Source organism: Rhinoderma darwinii, chromosome 2 (genome assembly GCF_050947455.1).
Source record: "Rhinoderma darwinii isolate aRhiDar2 chromosome 2, aRhiDar2.hap1, whole genome shotgun sequence".
In the NCBI taxonomy this organism is placed as follows: Eukaryota; Metazoa; Chordata; class Amphibia; order Anura; family Rhinodermatidae; genus Rhinoderma; species Rhinoderma darwinii.
Window position 1 is genome coordinate 262,977,008 of NC_134688.1, and position 21,514 is coordinate 262,998,521.

At 42.1% G+C, this 21,514-nt stretch overlaps 1 protein-coding gene across 1 annotated transcript in view; it reads left to right on the top strand.

Moving 5' to 3' along the window:
• The first annotated feature begins 1,524 nt into the window (after positions 1 to 1,524).
• MACO1 (macoilin 1) overlaps positions 1,525 to 21,514 on the top strand; it is a 68,624-nt gene continuing 48,634 nt past the window's right edge. Inside the window, exon 1 of the mRNA XM_075853230.1 lies at positions 1,525 to 1,843. Within this exon, the coding sequence (XP_075709345.1) occupies positions 1,764 to 1,843 (80 nt within the window). The 5' untranslated portion in view covers positions 1,525 to 1,763. The remainder of the gene's footprint in view (positions 1,844 to 21,514) is intronic.

Genomic DNA, 21,514 nt, shown 5'->3' on the forward strand with positions numbered 1-21,514 from the left:
CCCCGACCAGAACCCAATAGTTAGACCCCAGACCCAATAATTCAGACCCCATTATTCATATTCAAGACTAGACTCCAATTGTCAGGCCCCAGAATACAGATCCCGTACCAGACCTCAATATTTAGACCTCAGCCCAATAATAATTTAGACCCCAATATTCAGAAACAAGACCAGGCGCCAAAATTTAGACCTCAAACCCCATAATACTGACACCATACCAGACCCCAGAATACATATCCCATACCATTCCACAATATTCAGACCCCAAAACCCATAATACAAACCTCAAAATTCAGACCTCAGACCAGACCCCATAATATAGACCCCCATACCAGAATCCAAACTTTTAGACCTCAGAGCAGTCCTCATAATTCAGACCCCTTTAATTACTCACCTCTCCTCACTAATGGCTCCTCTTCTGCAGGCCACGATCCTTTTTGGCTCCAGGACCCGCCACACACAACGTACTAAGGACGTACGGGGGCCGAATAGGAACTGGGCCAACAGAGGAGGAGCTGAAGCGACCACTTTGAGTAATATCAGCCGTTACCTATTGGATTAAAAAATCAAAAAAGACCTTCCTTGCGTTAGCGGTACAGTGCCCGGGACAAATATTTCCCAGGATTGCCCTTAAAAAATGGGGATAGTCCTGGCAAATTTGGGATTGTGGGCACGTATGACTGCCCTAATTAATCTGTTATCCTGTATTTGTATATACAGTATATGTATATTGCTACTATTGACGTCAATGATAGCTATATAAATCTGTATGCATTGAGCGCCATCTAGCGAGCAGACAGAATTTTATATGACTGGGAGAAGGAAAGCATCATGCTGGTACTATTTTTTTTTTCGAACGGTGGGGGGCACTTTGCTTCCATTATTATTTTACACGCTGTTTATTAGGGGGCACTTTGCTGACATTAAATAAAATATAAAACATTGTCCCACGGCAGTATTTATGGTGGCAGAAAATCATTGCATCTACATGGCTCAACCTTCCTATTGTGACAAACCGTAGCTAACACACCCCCTTAGCACAGCCCCTCTACAGCGGTGGGTGGGCGTGCCTCACGGTGCGGCCCTTCATCCTGCGGACGTGGAACCCAAAACAAACCCGCCCCTAGCTCTGCTTCAAGGGTTAGCGCTAGCTCCGCCCACTCAGCAGTCTCATTGGACATCCCGCTGTCACCCTCTCCTGTATCTGGGTGCTGATTGGCTTCAAGGTTTGACACCTCACGCCCCCTTGCCGTTCACTACCTTGCTTCCCGCGCACTGCACTTGCCAACCACTTTGCCCCGCCCAATCCATTTACTGTCCTGTTTAATTGGTCTCTCTTTGTGTCACTCACAAGAATTCCCCACCCATTCGTTCGGCTTTTCTTTCTAAGGCCACCAAAGCGTCAAGAGAACTTCTTGCGTCATTATTGGCAGCTTGCCCTTGTCCCCAATTGGCTTTCTTCGTTGTCTCGCAACTTATCTTAAGCTTTGATTGGCTGTTCGACACTTCACTCAAAAAGTAGGCAGGTTTGCGTTTTGTCCGGCCCTGGCTGCACCGTTGCTGAGGGGAGGAGGAGGAGGGGCCTCCATCTTTATTTCTTTGTTTGAAACCCTTTAAACTCGTTACTACCGTCTTCATTTCATGTGTTTATTGGTGCACTTCCGGGCGGGTAGCCCCTGGTAAACACCGGAGCAGGTGTAAGCGGTGTCTCAGCGGACGGGGCAGGCCTCGGGCGGCGGCGGGAGGAGGCGGACACCGGGAGAATGAAGCGGCGGAATGCGGACTGCAGTAAACTCCGGCGCCCGTTAAAACGGAACCGAATTACTGATGGAATCTACGGCAGGTGAGTGAGCACATACTCTCTGTAGAGCGCTCCGAACGCTTCCAAAAGACGTAGGCCGTAAACGACCCCTCGGCCTTTCCTACCTGTGCTGCCTGTCAGTGAGTAGGTATGCAGAACACATGGCCGCTTTCTCAGTGTTGTGTGGTCAGCGGGCGCCTCTGATCGTGCTGCATGTCAGTGCTCCGGGAGTCCCAGCTGTAACATGCACGGCTATCGTCCGGACAGGTCACCTCAGGAGAAGAGCCCTCCATGGGGTAGATTGGAAGAATACTCTAGTGCTGTAGCAGAGCTGCGCTGTTGTTACTTTTTTGTTTTGGTGTTTGGGTCAAGAAGCGGTGATCTGTCAGTGCACAAGTCGTGATCTTCTGATACACCTTTTATACAGCTGATCTTCTGGTACACCTTTTATACAGCTGATCTTCTCGTACACCCTTTATACTGCTGATCTTCTAGTACACCCTTTATACAGCTGATCTCCTAGTACACCCTTTATACAGCTGATCTTCTAGTACACCCTTTATACAGCTGATCTCCTAGTACACCCTTTATACAGCTGATCTCCTAGTACACCCTTTATACAGCTGATCTTCTAGTACACCCTTTATACAGCTGATCTCCTAGTACACCCTTTATACAGCTGATCTCCTAGTACACCCTTTATACAGCTGATCTCCTAGTACACCCTTTATACAGCTGATCTCCTAGTACACCCTTTATACAGCTGATCTCCTAGTACACCTTTTATACAGCTGATCTCCTAGTACACCTTTTATACAGCTGGTCTCCTAGTACACCTTTTATACAGCTGATCTCCTAGTACACCCTTTATACAGCTGATCTCCTAGTACACCCTTTATACAGCTGATCTCCTAGTACACCCTTTATACAGCTGATCTCCTAGTACACCCTTTATACAGCTGATCTCCTAGTACACCCTTTATACAGCTGATCTCCTAGTACACCCTTTATACTGCTGATCTCCTAGTACACCCTTTATACAGCTGATCTCCTAGTACACCCTTTATACAGCTGATCTCCTAGTACACCCTTTATACAACTGAGCCTGGGGAGGAAATCCATTCAACAACTACTTGTCACCAGTGTCAATATCCCTCAAATAGACTCAAAGATCACAATCATGTGCTGGTCTGGTAGGTTGTTTATTCTCTTCATCCCAATAATCCAATTCCATAACTGGCGGTTGTTCTTCAATCTTGGGGAAATGACAGTCAGCCTTGGTAGGAATGTCATACAGAAACTCTTCTGATAGTATCCTGCACTCCATGCTGCTCAGCTCATATTTCGAGGCCTTATTACCATTGGTTGATCTTCAAAGTCATGGTGTTTCCTTCTATTTCATTTATAAGCATTCCAGCTGTTGTGAAACTACAATTCCCAGCATGCCCTGACAGCCCTTGGTTGTAATAATAAAGCCTTTGTCAGTGCATACTGGGAGTTGTAGTTCAACAGCTGGCGTTCCAAAGGTTGCTGACCCACTACAGGTTACTCTCCCCTGCTAGCCCTTTTACACTACCCACTTTTCATTCGCATTCACCCTAGGTATGTCCTAATTTTTTTCTCTTCATAGATTTTACCGATTAAATATTTTATTATATAGTATGCATATCTGTTAAAATGAGAGAATCAAAGGTTTAGGTAAGAAAATTTTGGTTCCAATAAGAGTTTTAAAGCACAAATCGTATATGCAATGAGGCAGTTGTGCAATCTAGGGAGGTTATGCTATGGTAAGGAGAAGCTATATACTAAGGGGTCGCCCCAACTGGAGGACCCCTTCTCTGAAATGTGCCAGGGCTCTGGCTACTGGAAGTGCTGTGGGCAGCCACACGTTTCTCTTCAGGGAAATCTAGTTTTTCATGGTGCTTAATAAAATAAATGGGCAGCCCTGTAGTACAGGATTCTGCAGAGGCCGCCAGAGTCTGAGCCACTATTCATAGTGCTACTCCACTGTGGCACATCAAGGACAAGTCTCAAGCAGGGCTCCCCCTCTTGCTTTCATATTCTTTAATCTGTTATCTAATTGGCAAGAATTGTGATAATCTGGTTCTTTGTGCCAGCACAGAATAGAGAGATAAGAAACGAAACCTCCCAAAATTAGGACCCGATGACTGAGCTGAGATAGACAGTTGTGGGATTCTTCTTATGAAAAACAAATTCTATCTGCAGTTTATTTGAGGGGGGGGGGGGGGGGGGAGCTTTCAAGTAGTAATTTCTCCACATACCTTGTAACTTTTTAAAGGGGTTATACAGGTTCAAGTGAAAAATGTCATGTGTTGCATGGGTATGGGATTTTAGTTAAAGCGCATCTATACTTGGAGACTTTTTATGTTAAAGAGGCTCTGTCACCAGATTTTGCAACCCCTATATGCTATTGCAGCAGATCGGCGCTGCAATGTAGATTACAGTAACGTTTTTGTTTTTTTTAAAAATGAGCATTTTTGGCCAAGTTATGACCATTTTTATATTCATGCAAATGAGGCTTTCTAAAGTACAAGTGGGCGTGTTTAAAGTAAAAGTACAACTGGGCGTGTATTATGTGCGTACATCGGGGCGTTTTTACTACTTTTACTTACTTACGTACTTTTTTTTATTTTTTGTGGGGATTTTAATAGGCATCAATAGGTGAACTATGCATCTATATAAGTGTATGTTTGGTGGCACGTTTAGAATGGTCCCACCGAACGCAATGGCCAAATGTGAACCTAGTCTAAATATGTTCCTAACCTCTGCTTCCTCTTTGTAGCTGGATCCAGGAAGCAGATGCGTTGCTTCAGTCATTTTTAGCAGCTTTGGGACATTATGTCCCTTGGTCACCCAGTCCTTATAGAAATTCATAGCCCCTACCTTCTTCTGTCTTCTCATTGGGTCCCCTGGTTAGGCTTGATACTGATTTCAGTACCTAATCTGTGACAGCCTAGGAGTTAAAAGCTAGAGAAATAATCAGGTAATATGTTTAGTATTTTATTATTATTTTAAATTATTTTAGAAGTGTTTGTTTATAGTAAATGCATAAAGTATCCATTTGACTAGAAACGTTCAAAAGCGAATCTGTCACATTGGTAGACCATGCGATTGTGCAGCGTGCACCTCTGACTCAGGAGCTCTATATATTTAATCTAAAGACTTTTTTGGATCCAGACAACTTTGACACTCCTGTCTGGATCCAATTCAGACTACGGGCTGCCATTGACTACAGTATGCTGAACAGAAGCATGTTACTACTGGGTCACTCCTGAAATGGAGGGCATGCTGATCATATTGCAAGAACACCCACTCTACAGTCCTAGAATAACTTGGATGGGCACTGTACTATTAAAGCATGGCAATGGCTGAGTGTATATAGGAGACTAGAGTGATTCCCAACATTGTTACCACAGGGGAACCCCTGAAAAATGTTCATTACTTCTGGGAGCCCCTACTTTCACTTTTACCTTCAAAGTAAATTGGTGTATATGGAGGTAAAACCTCTCTTCTAAATATTTTCACCCAGAATTTTTGGAATGCTTTGCAAATAATCATTGTGCAGGATGACATTAGTCCATCCTTGCTGTAATAGTAATATTTTCCTGCTAATGTTTTTGGGGAACCCCTCATCAGACTTTGGGGAACCCCAGAGTACCAGAAACTGATCTAGAGGGAGCATAGTTTAGGCCCTGTTCACATCATGCTAGTGATGTATGCATCATATGTACGCCAGGAAAAGCCTTTGGCGTACTCTATAGGGCTCCATTAGAGCGTCCGAGACCAAAAGAGTGTCCCTTTTTGGCATCAGTCAGGCTGGTATATGTCGGTATACCGCAAAAGTGTATGGAATAGCATAGTAGTCACACTATTCCAGACACGTACGTGTGTGTGTGTGTGTGTGTGTGTGTGTGTGTGTGTGTGTATAGTACAAAAAAAGATACCGTGCGGTATCCCCCCCCCATTGTAAGCCTCTGGACAATCCCACAGAATGCCTATACAGTGAGGTGGATATGTTGGGAGGTTTTCTGGTGCCCTGGCTGATCTTTGTACAACAATCTGCCTGTGATGGTGTTTCGTCAGAAATTACCACTGCAGCGGTCACGTGACGAAACGTTATCAAAGGAGGCTGGCTGTACAGACACCATTCAGGGGACCAGGGATGCGCTGCTATGGGAGCACCAAAGAAGTAGAGTGTAGCCTTCCTTTTGTTTAAAAAAAAACAAAAACTTGCGGATTTTGCTGTGAATCTGTGGGAAATCCGTAACCATTGACTTGTGTTGCTGATTTTTGACTTGCACATTGAAGTCAATGGTAAAAATGTGCAACAAATCGTGACCATTCTGCAGCAGAAATTGACACACTGCAGATTTAAAACTGCACCGCCGGTTCATTTCCACGTGGAAATTTTACACAGCGTGTGGATGAGGTTTATAAAAGTTTCACTTACTTTCCTGCTACTGTACACTGTTGCGGATTTTCCGCCCACTAATCCTAATGGAAATTCTGCAGCAGTTCTGCCCAACGTGGAATAAAAATGCAGTTCTAATACATCTAGTATCAACTAAAGCAAGTAATAAGATATTTTTTTTTATACTATTGGTTGATATTTGTATTTTTTATTTTTTCCTGTGACTAAGCAGACATCCGTGCTTGCTGAAGCGATCTTTTGGAAGAAAAAAAAAAAATAATTTATTTATATGTTTATAAATATATATATTTTTCTTTGTAGCTGGGCCTTTGGGAATGTAATTTGATAAATAAGGCAGTGTCTGTGTGACTACGCTTAGCATGTACGTTGGGAAAGCTCCCGACGTACGCGCTAAGTGTCCTTTTTGCCTCCGTCAGGCTGGTGTACGTCGGTTTATTTTTTATTTTTTCATTGACTAAAGGGGACTAATGCTACTGTATAGCATACGTCCCAGGTATACAAGTAATATATGTCATGGGCCTTTACATAGCGTTTCATGCCTTATCAGGTAAACTGGATACCATCATAGTCTTTGGGCACGTATCCGGATGCCTATTAGTGGCGTTTATTTCCCAATGATTATAATGGTATCTATTTAACTTATACGTCATGAACAGTGTCATGAGTGATTATGACTGTAGGTTTAACATACGCCATTAAACTCTATATAGTGACGTCACAGCCTACGTTTAGCGTGTACATCTGGACATTTTCCCGGCGTATACTTTAAATGTACGGCCAAAATACGTGTTGTGCACAGAGCCTTAATACAATTTTGCCCCCTGTTATCAGAGTTTTAGGCTGGGGAGAGGCTGACCTGTATAATTCTTCACTTCAGGAAGTCCACATAAATATCTGCCCCCTTGTTTCCTATCTCTAGTTATAAGATCCCCCACAAACTTCCCTTCAAATGTGTGAATGATCTTACCAGCTCTTTATAAGATGAGCACTCTAGATACAAGGAGCAGACTGGCGAATATTACAAATGACCACTGTTACAGCTGTGCCGACACGCTTCCAACTATGTGTTCACTAACACTTCTGTGTAAACTCCTCCTTTTTGTACAGGGTAAGAATATACACTACTTGCAGTCTTAGGCCCTGTTCACACAGAGTATTTTGCAGGCAGAAAAAAATCTCTCAACTCCTGAAGGAATTTTGAGGCAGATTTTGACCTGACTGTACATGTTTGCCGCGGTTTTCTGGCGTTTTTTGCAATTGTTTTTCAGCCGTGGTCGTTGAGCACCGCGGGCAAAAGAGCACGTGAAAAATGCTTTCTCTGCTTCCCATTGATTTTCAATGGGAGGTCAGAGACAGAACCACGGGAAGAAAGAGCATGTCGCCCCCCCCCCCCCAAGGACGGCTAAAACCGCGAGCTGGAAAAACGTTTTTATTTCCGTGTCACTCTGTGCCAAAAATCTCAGTGTGAACAGGGCCTTAGACTATCTTCTTTTAAATCCCTTTTGGCATCATGTATGGAAAAGTTAAAATAACTGCTGTCAGAAGATGGTCTGTGCAGAGGAAAGCCAAGTAGTTCAGTGATCTGGCTGGATATTCATTCAGGAGATCTGAAATTTAGCTGCTGAATATTTTTTTTTTTTTTATTTTAAGCTGAGGGAATGGAAGATTGTGCTTCATCCCAGCACTGCATTATGAGCTGATTTCTGACTCAAACTAAAGCTGGATTCACACCTGCGTTGGGTCTGTCCTTTCTGCTCCTTCAGGAAAACCGGAAGCGACGGTTCCATTGCACCATGGACACCACCAGCGGCTGACTGAACTCATTGACTTTAATGGTTTCCTTCAGGGCTTCTGTGGTTTGTCTCGGACGAATCTGCGACAGAGGCCAATAATGGTGCCTCCAATGCAGATGTCAAGTGTGTGTGTGTCTCTGAGACTCTTGGCTAACAGCTGTTTTTGCAAGGGTAAGCCATGGCCAACCATATTGTATTGATAAACTATGGACATTCCACGTTTTACATTCAGTAATTATGTTTTGTTTGTAGTGCGATCACCCATAAGTACAGCGAGATGACCAATTGGTTACATGTCTAGTGGCCATTCTACATCTCATGTCTATGGCAAACTACCATGATGTTTCTCAAGTGGGTTTTACTGTTGTAAACAACCAATGCTAAGAAAAATCTCTAAATTCCAGCCAGTGCTCCTATATTGTTTTTATTGTCAATTTCTGTATATAGGCTGGTAGAGTAAAGGGGAGAAGCCATTAGTATTTTTATCTTTTATTACCAAACAGCTGTCAGTCTGAGCAGATGGCGAGCTCTCATGCCGTTTCTTGTGATTTTAAGGAAGACCTGTACTAATATGTTCATATTACAAAGTGTCACAACATGATCGGCTAAGACTTTGTAATGTGCATTGGCACACCAGCTAATACTGGCTACCTATCAGTGTATGGTTATGTAAGGGTATGTTTGCACGTGGCAGATTTGCTGCAGACATTTCTGTGCATGAAAAGCCCATTCCATAGATCTAAAAGGGGTGCATGGATTCAGATAAATGGAACAGCAGCAGAGAATTTTGCAACAAATCTCCTGCATGTGACTATATCTTAAAGGGTAACTAAACTTTCCAAAAACTTTTGACATGTCAGAAGTTTTGATCGGTGGGGGTCTCTTCATGCTTGGACCCCCACCGTTTAAAACTTCTGACAATTGCTAAAACAAAGCAGCCGAAGCACTCGGGTGCGAGCTGTGCCGCTTAGTTTCTAATCTGCTTTCCTCAAAATGTTGATCAGGGGCGATATCTTTTATATGTGAGTGGTGTACGGGCTCATAGGCTTTCTATTGAGCCCGTTCGCTGCTCACTCGACTTTACGAGGAAAGTAGATCAGAAAGTAAGTGGCACAGCGCTCACCCGTGCGCCTTTGCTGCTTAGTTTTAGCTATTTTGTCGGGGGTCTTTGTGCTCGGAACCCAACCGATCAAAGTGTCTGACATGTCACTGACGTGTCAAATTATTTGAAAGATTAGTTACACTTTTTAAAGTGAATCTGTCACTTGTGAAAACCCCTCTAAACTACAGTCACCAGTAAATGGCTTAGAAAGACGCTGATAATGAATCTGTAATTTTCATCTTTCTACTCTCTTGCATTCCCCTGCTGTAAGGCCTTATTCACACGGACATGTCCGTTTTAGGTGCGCAAAAAACACTGCGTTTTGCGCGTGCATAAGGTCCGTGTGGCATCAGCATATGGTGCGTGGCTGCGTGATTTTCGCGCGTGGTGCTTTTCTGTTTTCATTCATTCTTTTTACTACTGTTGCGCGAATCATGCGCGCCACCCGGAAGTGCTTCAGTGTGCCGAGCGCGATTTGCACGCACCCATTGACTTCAATGGGTGCGTGCAGGGCGAAACACGGGCAAATATAGGACATGTCATGAGTTTCACGCAGCGAACATACGCTGCGTGAAATTCACTGACAGTCTGAACGGCCCCATTCGCTAACATAGGTCCGTGCGATGCGCGTGAAAATCACGCGCGTAGCACGGACGTATTATACATTTGTGTGAATAAGGCCTAAGCCCGCGTGCTAATGAGTCTTAGGCCGGGTTCCCACGTAGCGTAAATGCTTGAGTTTCCGCAACGGAATTCAGTGTGGAAGTTCCGGAGCCATTACAGTAGCAGCAAAGTGTATGAGATTTTGAAAATCACAGTGATTCTGCTGCAAAAATCGCAACTCAGAAAAAAATACTTACCCAGAACTCCCTGCTTTTCTAGTCTGGCCTCCTGGAATGGCGTTTCATCCCATGTGACCGCTGCTGCCAATCACAGGCTGTAGCGTCATCCGGGGAGGCCGGACTGGGCGGAAAAAGAGGGATGAGTCACCATGACAACGGCCTAGGTAAGTATGGACTTTTTAAAAATAAATAAATAATAATAATTCTACGCTACTTACCACAGTGGAAATTCCGTCCGAAAAACCACAATGTGGTCCGGTTTTTAGGACTGAATGTGCTGCAGGTTCCAGGTCGGATACGCTGTGTAGTTTTTACGCAGCGTATCCGACCCATGGGAACCCAGCCTTAGGAGTCCTCTCCATTATATCACTGACCTTAGGAGTCCTCTCTATGCATCAGAATGGCCAGTTCATGGCCCCTTTGCGGGCTAACAGCGGGGGAACGGAGTGAGTAGAAAGATGAAAATTACGCATCCAGAGTCAGCGTCTTTTTTAAGATATTTACTGTTTAGGGGGGTTTCAGAGGTGGCTCTTTAACTTGCGCCATATCCTCAAGAAGTTACACACTGATTGAGGAATTATGCTAAAGCTACTAAACTACATAAAGTTCTACTGGCGTAGTTCACAGCCAATTTTCTCAGCGAAAAAGGGGTGGAAAACATTTGTCAGTTCACACGTTGTGTAAATACTCGGATTTTCCGCACTGGAATTCTTGCGGAAAATCCGCAGCAAATACAGTAGCAACAAAGTGGATGAGAAATCTCATCCATACGCTGCGTAAATACTGAGCGGAAAAAACACTCAAATTGACCTGGAGTTTTATTATGCAGGATGTCAATTGTATTTGCATAAACGCTGCTTATTTGTTGCAGGTTTTCCCCATTGAATTCAATGGTAGGTGAATCCCGCAACAAATAGCAGTCGTTGCATTTTTTTGGCGGCGGTTTCGCAGCGATTCCACAGTAAAAAAAGCAACTCCGAATAAAAAAGTATTTTATATTTACCCAGGAGTCTGTGTTTCTTCCTCTAGGTTGGTTTCCTGGGATGATGCTTCATCCGATGTGAATGCCGCTGCAGCCAATCACAGGCTGCAGCGGTCTCCTGGGATGAAACGTCATTCCAGGAGGTCGGCCTGCTAGCGAAGTGCTGCAGTTTTTCGCAGCAGACATTCTGGGTGAGAAACTGCGCAACAGTTTGGTTCAGTTTTTCACCTGGAAGTCTCTGCGGCACACAGGGCGGCTACGCTGCGTGCTTTTACACAGCATATGAGTCCCGTTTGAACTCAGCCTAAGGGTGCATTTAGATGAGACTTTTTTATTTTTTTTATTTTTTGGCCAGACTGTTTAAAAAATAAAAAAAAATAAAAAATCTTCGCAAAAAAACGTGCTTTGTTTTACTGCAGTTTGTGGTTTTCGTCTGTGCGTTTTTTACTGGTGAAACCCATTTATTTAGCACATTTTTCCTGTAAAAGCTGCACAGGCAAGAACCATATTGAAAGCCGCGCACCAAAAAATTTCTCATGTAAAGGCAACATAAGGCCTCCTTTACACGTTTTTCTTTCAATTTTAACCATCAAAAAAACACTGTTTTAACCTAAACATAGAAGTGGACACAAAAGAAAGTTGTTTCATCACTCTTTTTTCTTTATACCTTTCTCTTCTTTTGGATCCACTTTTGGCTTTTGCTCAAAACGGTTTGTGTGATCCTAGCCTAAGAACGCTAGCATTATTAAAATGTTACATGTGTTTTTAGTGGCGTTTTTCATTTGTCATCAGTTTGCACATGTGGTTTTTTTTTTTTGTTTTTTTTTTATTTTGTTTGTTTTTTCCTGGGGTTTTTGAAGTCCTATAAAGAAGTCTATAGGGAAAAACGCCTGAGAAAACATCATGCCCAGAGCATGCTGGGTTTGGGGACACAAAAAACGCCACTGACCACAAACCAAAACACAGTTGTGTGTAGTGCATTTGCTATTATACTATAGATTTTAACCCCTACCCGCACCTTAACGTTAATGCACGTCGAGGTGAGCAGTAACTTCGCGCACCTAGACGTGCAGTTACGTCTGTGCTTTGACAGTTAACCGCCACGCTGCACCGCAGCGGCGGTTAACTGTGCAGGGTGTCTGCCCTGCATTGCCTGTTGCCGATCAGCGGCCCATCGCCGCTGTTTTCGGCAGTTAACCACTTCGATGCGGCGGTCGATTCCGATCGCCACATCTAAGGATTTTAGCGGAGATCGGCAGCCCCCACGTGAAATCACGGGGGTTGGTGATGGTGCCCATGGCAACCGGACGCCAGACAATGGCTTCCGGGCTGCCATGTACAGAAGCCTATGAGGACAGTTGGAATGCATTACACTACGTAGGTAGTGTAATTTGTTCCAGCAGCTATCAGAGCTGCAAGTCTAAGTGTCCCCTACTGGGACAAGTAAAAATGTTTAAAAAAAAGTGTAAAAATAAGAATTATAAGTGAAATAAACAAGAGCTGCTTTTTTTCTATAATAAGTCTTTTATTATAGGAAAAAAAATGAACACGTAAAAAAAAAAAGTACACATATTTGGTATCACTGCGTCCGTAACGACCCCATCTATAAAACAATGCCAGAATCACTATTTTTTTTGGTAATCGCTCCAAAAATATACAATAAAAAGTGATCAAAAAGTTGCATGTACGCTAAAATGGTACCAATACAAACTACATCCCGTCCTGCAAAAAACAAGCCCTTACACCGCGTTTTTGACTGAAAAATAAAGTTATGGCTCTCAGAATATGGTGACACAAAAAATAGTTTATTTTATAAATAAGTTATTTTATTGCGCAAACGCTGCAAAATGTAAAAATAACGCTATACATATGGTATCGCCCTAATCGTACCGACCCGCAGAATAAAATATAATGGTCATTTATAGCCCAGGGTGAAAGCCGTAAAAAATAAATAAAAAACATTGTCAGAATTGATGGCTTTTGGTCACCTTGCTTGACGAAAAATGGAATAAAAAGTGATAAAAAAAAATCTCATGTATCCCAAAATGGTACCAATGAAAACTACAAATTGTCCCGCAAAGAATAAGCCCTCACACCGCTCCGGTGGTGAGAAAATAAAAAAAAGTTCTGGCTCCCAGAATATGGCGATGCTAAATTTGCAGTGTTCCAAAAGAGGATAAGATCGGGCGCCATTTATCAGTGTGACACTGGCCACACATCTGCGGATTATTATTTATCCCATTATTATACCCTCTTATTATGCCCCTGATGTACTCTGCCCAGCCTACATATGCCCCCACATTATAAACTGAAATACCAGCAAAACGCCAGAGCTACTACCAAGCAAAATCTACGCTCCAAAAGCCAAATGGCGCTCCCTCCATTCTGAGCCCTACAGCGTGCCCAAACAGCCGTTTACGTCCACCGATATGGCATCGCCATACCCGGGAGAACCCTGTTAATATTTTATTTGTGGCACAAACTGGGCATAACATATAGTGCACTAAAATGGCACATGAGTCGAAAATTATAATTTTTCACTTTGCGCCATCCGCTGCGCATGAAACCTTTCGCGCACCATGACTTAATAGCATGTCGCGGTGTGGGGGGTGATGTATGGAGCGTCTCACTCACTGAGCCCGTGCCATACGCTGCGGGTGTCAGCTGTGTATTACAGCTGACACACGGGACTAACTGACAGAAACAGCGATCGCGCTGTTACAGGAGCCTGTAAAAATGACAATATACTGCAATACATTAGTATTGCAGTGTATTCTACCAGTGATCTAACAATCGCTATTTCAAGTCTCCTATGGGGATTAATAAAATTTTAAAAACAAAAGTAAATGGTTATTAGTGGAAAAAATGTAATAAATATTTAAAGTCCAAAACGAAACCCTTTTCACATTTTTTTTTTCTCTCTAAAGTAATGTAAAAAAATACACAATTGGTATCGCTGCGTCCATAAAAGGCCAAACTATTACAATATATCGTTATTTAACTCGCACGGTGAACGCCGTGAAAAATAAAGAATATAAAACGGCAAATCCGCTGTTTTTTGGTCACCTTGGCTCTACCAAAAAATTTAATAAGTGCTAAAAAAGTTGTATGTACCAAAAAATGGTACCAATAAAAACTACAGCTCGTCCTGCAAAAAATAAGCCCTCACAGCTCTCTGACAGAAAAATAAAAAAGTTATGGCTCTCCGAAAGGAAAAATTAAAAAGAAAAAGCAAAACATGGATCAGTCCGGAAAGAGTTAATTACTTTCTAATGAAAAAGCATTTATGACCACATGTGGGGTATAGCCGTACTCGGGAGAAATTGCTTTACAAATATCGGGGTGCTTTTTCTCCTTTATCCTTCGTGAAATTGAAAAAATTCTAAGTTTTAGTGGAAATAATGTTATTATTTTTCACGGCCTAATTCTAATAAATTCTGCAAAAGACGTGGGGGGTCTAAATGCTCACTATACCCCTAGATAGATTCCTTAAGTGGTGTAGTTTCCCAAATGGGGTTACTTTTGGGGGGCGTCCACTGTTTTGGTCTCTCGGGGGGCTTTGCAAATTCGACATGACACCCAAAAGCTATTCCAGCTAAATTTGAGCTCCAAAAGCCAAATAGCGCTCCTTCCCTTCTAAGCCCCGGTGTGGGTCCAAACAGCACTTTATTACCACATATGGGGTATTTACGTAATCGGGAGAAATTGTTTTACAAATGTTGGGGTGCTTTTTCTCCTTTATTCCTTGTAGACATTTTTAATTTTTACGTTTTTTTCAGCAAAAAAGTAGATTTTTACCTTTACAGACTAATTCCAATGAATTCAGCAAAACAACTGTGGGGTCAAAATGCTAACTTTACCCCTAAAAAAAAAAAATTCCTTGAGGGGTGTAGGTTCCAAAATGGGGTCACTTTTGAGGGGGTTTCCACTATTTTGGTTCCTCCAGTGCATTGTAAACGCGACACGGCACTGAAAACTATTCCAGCAAAATCAGAAATCCAAATGGCGCTCCTTCCCTTCTGAGCCCTGCTGTGGGTCCAAACAGCAGTTTATTACCAGATATGGGGTATTGCTATAATCGGAAGAAATTGCTTTACATATGTTGGGGTGTTTTTTCTACGTTATTCTAAAAAAAAAAGATTTTCATCTTCATATGCTAATTCAAATAAATTTAGCAAAAAAACTGTGGGTTCAAAATTCTAACTATACCCATAGATAAATTCCTTGAGGGGTGTAGTTTCCAAAATGGGGTCATTTTGGGGGGTCTTTACTGTTTTGGTACCACAAGACCTCTTCAAACCTAACATGGTGTCTAAAATATATTCTAAAAAAAAAAAGGAGGCCCCAAAATCCTCTAGGTGCTCCTTTGCTTCTGAGGCCGGTGTTTGTGTAGTAGTACAATAGGGCCACATGTGGGATATTTCTAAATACTGCAGAATCTGGGCAATAAATATTGAGTTGCATTTCTCGTGTAAAACCTTCTGTGGTATAGACAAAATTTATTACTAATGAATTTTCAGAAAAAAAAAATTATTTGTAAATTTCACCTCTACTTTGCTTTAATTCCTGTGAAACGCCTAAAGGGTTAAAACACTTACTGAATGCTGTTTTGAATACTTTGAGGGGTGCCGTTTTCAAAATGGGGTGATTTATGGGGACTTTCTAATATATAAGGCCCTCAAAGCCACTTTGCAATTTAACTGGTCCATGAAAAAAATAGGCTTTTGAAATTTTCTTGAAAATATGAGAAATTGCTGCTAAAGTTCTAAGTCTTGTAACGTCCTAGAAAAATAAAATGTTCAAAAAAACGATGCAAACATGAGGTAGACATATGGGAAATGTAAACTAGTAAGTTTTTTTTTGTGTGATATTACTATCTGTTTTACAAGTAGATACATTTAAATTTAGAAAAATGATAATTTTTGCTAATTTTCCTCTAAATCTTGGTGTTTTTTTTTACAAATAAATGTTACATTTATCAACCAAATTTTTTCCCGAACATAAAGTACAATATGTCACGAGAAAACAATCTCTGAATCACTTGGATAGGTAAAAGCATTCCGGAGTTATTACCACATAAAGTGACACATGTCAGATTTGAAAAATCTGCTTCGTCCTGAAGGCTAAAACAGGCTCAGTCCTGAAGGGGTTAATGTAACATCTGGCCGCACTAAAAATGCTGTAAAACATTGTGTGAATCCAGCCTTAGGCCCGGGTTCCCACGGGTCTGATACACTGCACAAAACCTATGCAGCGTATCCGATCTGGAACCCGCAGCACATTCTGTTGGTAAAACCATACCACATTGCGGTGTGCTTACTTGGATGGAATTTCCGTTGCTGAAAAGTGCTGAAAAAAAAACAACAAATGTTTATAATCGCCCCCTCCCTCGCTTCTGTGTATAGTACGGCCTCCTAAGATGACGTTGCAGGCCATGTGACCACTGCAGAAGAAGCATGGAATTGTGGGGGGGAAGTATAACTTTTTTTCTTCAGTTTCCGCCGCGTCAACACTTGACTTTCTAGTGTGGGTTTTGCTTCCCCATGGCATTCAATGGGAAAAACCCGCAACCGAAAAGAATCGAAAACGCAGCATAAATTGACATCCTGCAAACTTAAATTCCGCACCGCAGGTCAGTTTATTAACATTACACTTTGTGGGCATGAGATCTTCTAAATCCCATGCGGTTTGCTGCTATTGTAAATGCTGTGAAATTTCCGCACAGAATTGCAAGTAAATTATTGATTAATTTTGTGGGTGCGGAATAAAAAGGGAAAAAAGCAATTCTTCGTTGAGATTCCAGCAATACCATACATCTGGGGGGGGGGGGGTGTTTGTTTTTCATTGAACACTTTTACAAAATAGCTTGTTATACCAAAGCATTATTGTCAGTAATAGGCATGTAGCCATGACCGGTCTGGGAGCCTTTGTTAGGCCCCCGGCTGCCATGGCAACCCACTCCCTCTGTCTAACCACCAGGATGCCGGCTGTAGGTCTCCTGTGCCCGTGCCATCCAATTGTCCAATTTACACGACTGAACATCCATTTGCGGGAATATATTGCTAAAATAGACGAACAGTTACATTCGTTTTTGGGAAGGGGTTAAAGAGTGTGTCTAGGGCAGACCCCCTTAACTTTCGGCAAAGTAAGCCAGCAGGTGTTCCTGCACCTGCTGTTCCCCCTCCCACTGAACTCATTTGGGTACTGCTAGAATGTGTGCCCTATATGCTAATCTGCTGCGGAATCGCTGTACAAAGTGCAACACAACTTGAGACTTTTTATTTTTTTCTTTCTTTCTATTGAAGTACACGGGCAGCATACGCAGCAGAAATTTACCTGCTGTGGATTTGAATGTCGCACCGCAGAACCCCTTTCACTCTTTTCTGCCTTTTTTTTTTTTTTTTTGCAACGTGGACTTTGCTGCTACTGTAAACACTGCAGAATTTCCGCTCAGGATTCAATTGCGGAAATTCTGCAATGATTGCGCTGTGTGGGAACCCGGCCTTGGTGACCAAACTTCAAGGTCAGGTGTTCACAGGGCAGTTTGGTGTGATTTTTCACAGCAAGCAGAGAGCTTGAGCATATTCAGGCACTAAAACAAAGTCTTTTAGGAAGTGGCGTAACTTTTGGGTTATACAAGTGCTAAACATTATATGCACGAACCTTTATAATAGAAATGGGAATGAAGCTGAAATGTCAAGTACTCGAGTTGATAAAGTAAACATAGAAGCGGTTTATCATATTGGGCAGGTGTAGGCCTAGCGCAGAGCTAATGAGAAAAGATGCCTGCTTCTTATATAGATTTCATTTTTGTTGGCTTTTTTTCCATTCTGACTTGTTTTGCAGGAGATTAGCTGAGCCACAGTGTGTTGCCTTCCATAGCATCTGGACTGCTGTGTTCTAAGCCTTTCTCCTGACCCCATGTGTACTGCTCTTGGCAGCCGCTTTACCTCTGGCTGTTTCCATTTGGCGAGGAGATGCGGCTCGTTCATGGAGATGTGTGGAAGGGTTTTATATGCTGTCCACAAGTTTGTATCCCTTTTGGATTAACTGAATTACATTTGAGATGTAGTTTCTTTTGAATTACTTCTGTCCAGTTATTTTTACAGACTTCAGATGTTTTTTGATCGTGAAGGAAATGTCTTGTGCCTATATGTCTTTCAGTTGACTGTTAATAAAGTTTTTCAAGCCTGGGTTACAGGGCGACTTCTGTTGTGCAATGACCATCGCAAAGGGGTTAAGAATTGTCTCTTTTTCTCCATAGACGTCAAATGTTGCACTACTCTTGTGACAATGGAAAGTTTTGTAGACTTTCAATGGTTGCGTTTGTTGTGAAGTAGGTTCATGCTAGCAAACATACAAATTTGTAGCCAACGGCTATGAGGTTGTACAGACCAACTGCAGATGTCGAGTGTTTATAAGGGTTGCTCAGTTTGGAAAGCCCACTTTGATGCACCCTATTAAAGAGTTCTGATTAGGATTCTCATCTCTAGGCCAGAGTGTAAAGTTTTTTTCACTTTGGAGGACCTGTCCGGTCCTGCATTACACAGACAACCCATTAATTTGAATGCGCATCGTGTAATGCTGAGATTTCCCTGTAGTGGCGCTGCAGGGAAATTAGAAACATGCTGTCAAGTGTCCCCTTAGATTCCCTCATCAGGGGGATACTTTGTCCCTTCTTGTTAGAAGGGAGCCTGGTAATAAGCGGATGAGAATAAAAAGCTGACATCCCCTTTAAAGTCCGTATAGTTGCCGGTATCAACGATGCCACTAATTATGTAAGAAAACCAAATTCGCAAATGGAAGACGTGGACTCTATATCCGCCTGCATTTAGAGTAATAACTGTATTTCTTTAGAAATGGCTGATATCCTCTTAGACTATTAAGGGCGAATTTATATGTGGCAGATTTGTGGGGGATTTGCAGAAACAACCAAATTCAGATGTATGGAAATGATGATTCAGTCGTGGAATTTTGTGCAACAAATCTGACGCTTTTGAAAATGCACTTCCAGGTGTATTCCCTGCTGACACTAAAGCTGGCTATACGTGCTTGATTATGATGGAATGAACGAACGGTCTATCTATAAGGACAGCCTGACCATCCCCGGGTGTCTGCTGTCAGGAGGAAAAAGTTTTGGGTGTGTTGCATTTCAACATGTCTGGTATTTCCTTATTCCCCACAGAGGGGAGAGCAAGCATTCTGCCAACAGCCATCTAATCTGTATGGCTGGCCTTAAATGTCCATCATGGGATAAGCCCTTTATCAAATGTGTGATCGCTGGGGGCTCCACTACTCAGACCCCCACCGATCACTAGAACGGGAACCTCGAGCCCCCTGTTCCTCCTCAGTGCATGACCGCAGTGAGGAAGAGTTTAAATGAAGCGGTGTTCACTTACGCACCATGCAGCTCCATTCAATGTCTACGAGCCGAATAGTAACGGAGCACTGTGTTCCACACACTTGTAAACCTCTCCGCTGCCACAATATGGACTGATCTGCATATGACCACCACTCAGTTGAATAACAGCTGCAAATAGACATCCCCAACCGAGTGGAAGGAACAGGCAGCAAAAAAAGTTTACATCTAAGTAGGTGTATTTTAAACCTTAAAGGTAATGTGTCGCTAGAAAAATTTTTTTTTTTTTAGTTAAACAGTTAATGTATAAATGATTAAACCTTGTTCTAATTTTTTCACGAGTCAGGAAATATTATAAATTAGATTCTAATTTATAACATTTCCCAGTGCTGGTCACTAGATGGAGCAATTCCCAAAATTGCAGCATTGGCATGTGGTAAAGCAACCACATTGCTTTATGCTGCAAAATTTGAGAATACACACTCGCTCTAGTGAGCTCACAGAATCCCCCCTCCCTTATCCTGGCTAGTGCCGGGAGAAACGAGGGGATTGAACGGTCAAACCTCCTACACTGTGTGCCGCCATTTTTTGAGCTAACACACAGTGTAGTAGGTTTACATACAGTAGTAATCACACACTAAAAAACGTACATACACAGACCTAACTTACCTGCTCCTGCCGCCTCTGCTCCTAGTGCTTGCATTAGAACACATGTCCAGAAGCCGCGACCGGAAGTAGTAATCTTACTGTCCGGCCGCGGCTTCCGGTCCACAAGAAAAAGGCGCCGGACGTCGCTCGGCCGAAGACCTTCCATTTGGACTGTGTGGGAGCATGCGCCGTTCCCACACAGACGGTGTACAGCATAGTGAATGGAACGAGTCCCGTTCGCATTCTCTATGGGGCTGTATGTGCCGTATTCCATCTCTGTATGTGTCGTTAATCGACACATACAGAGATGAAAAAAAAATGGCAGCCCCCATAGACAAGAAAAAGTGCAAAGATTAAAAAAAAAGTAAAACACGAACACACAAATAAATCAAACATTTTTTAATAAAACACTAAAAGCAAATTGATATAAAAAATTTTTTTTTTCTCGACACCCTTCCTTTAATGACCAAGGTATTACGTTTTTCCATCGTCTCATTCCAAGAGCTATAACTTTTATTTTTGCGTCTACATAGCTGTATAAGGTCTTTTTTTTTTTTGTGGGACAAGTTGTATTTTTTAACCCCTTAAGGACGCAGCCTAGTTTGGGCCTTAAGGCTCAGAGCCCATTTTTTAAAATCTGACATATTTCACTTTATGTGGTAATAACGTCGGAATGCTTAAACCTGTCCAAGCGATTCTGAGATTGTTTTCTCGTGAGACATTGGGCTTTATGTTAGTGGTAAAATTTGGTCGATATATTCAGTGTTTATTTGTGACAAATTGCACAATTTAGAGAAAAATGTGAAAAAATAGCATTTTTCCGAATTTAAATGCATCTGCTTGTAAAACAGATGGTTATACCACCCAAAATAGTTACTAGTTCACATTTCCCATATGTCTACTTTAGATTGGTATTGTTTTTGAGCATGATTTTATTTTTCTTGGACGTTACAAGGCTTAGAACATAAACTACAATTTCTCATATTTTTAAGAATTTCAAAAGCCTTTTTTTTAAGGTACCTGTTCAGTTCTGAAGGGTCTTTGAGGGGCCTATGTATTAGAAACCCTGATAAAACACCATTTTAAAAACTAGACCCCTCAAAGTATTCAAAATAGCATTTAGAAAGTTTTTTTAACCCTTCAGGCATTTCACGGGAATTAAAGCAAAGTGGAGGTGAAATTTGCAAATTTCATTTTTCTTGCTGAATTTCAATTTTATTCTATTTTTTTCTGTAACAAAGAAGGTTTTACCAGAGAAATACTACTAAATATGTATTGTCCAGATTCTGCAGTTTTTAGAAATGTCCCACATGTGTCTCTAGTGCGCTCGTGGACTAAAACACAAGCCCCAGAAGCAAAGAAGCACCTAGTGCATTTTGGTGCTTTTTTTTATTAGCATATATTTTAGGCAGCATACCAGGTTTGGAGAGGTGATGAGGTGCTAAAACAGTAGGAATCCCCCAAAACTGACCCCATTTTGGAAACTGCACCCCTCAAGGAATTCATTTATGGTTATTGTTACCATTTTGACCCC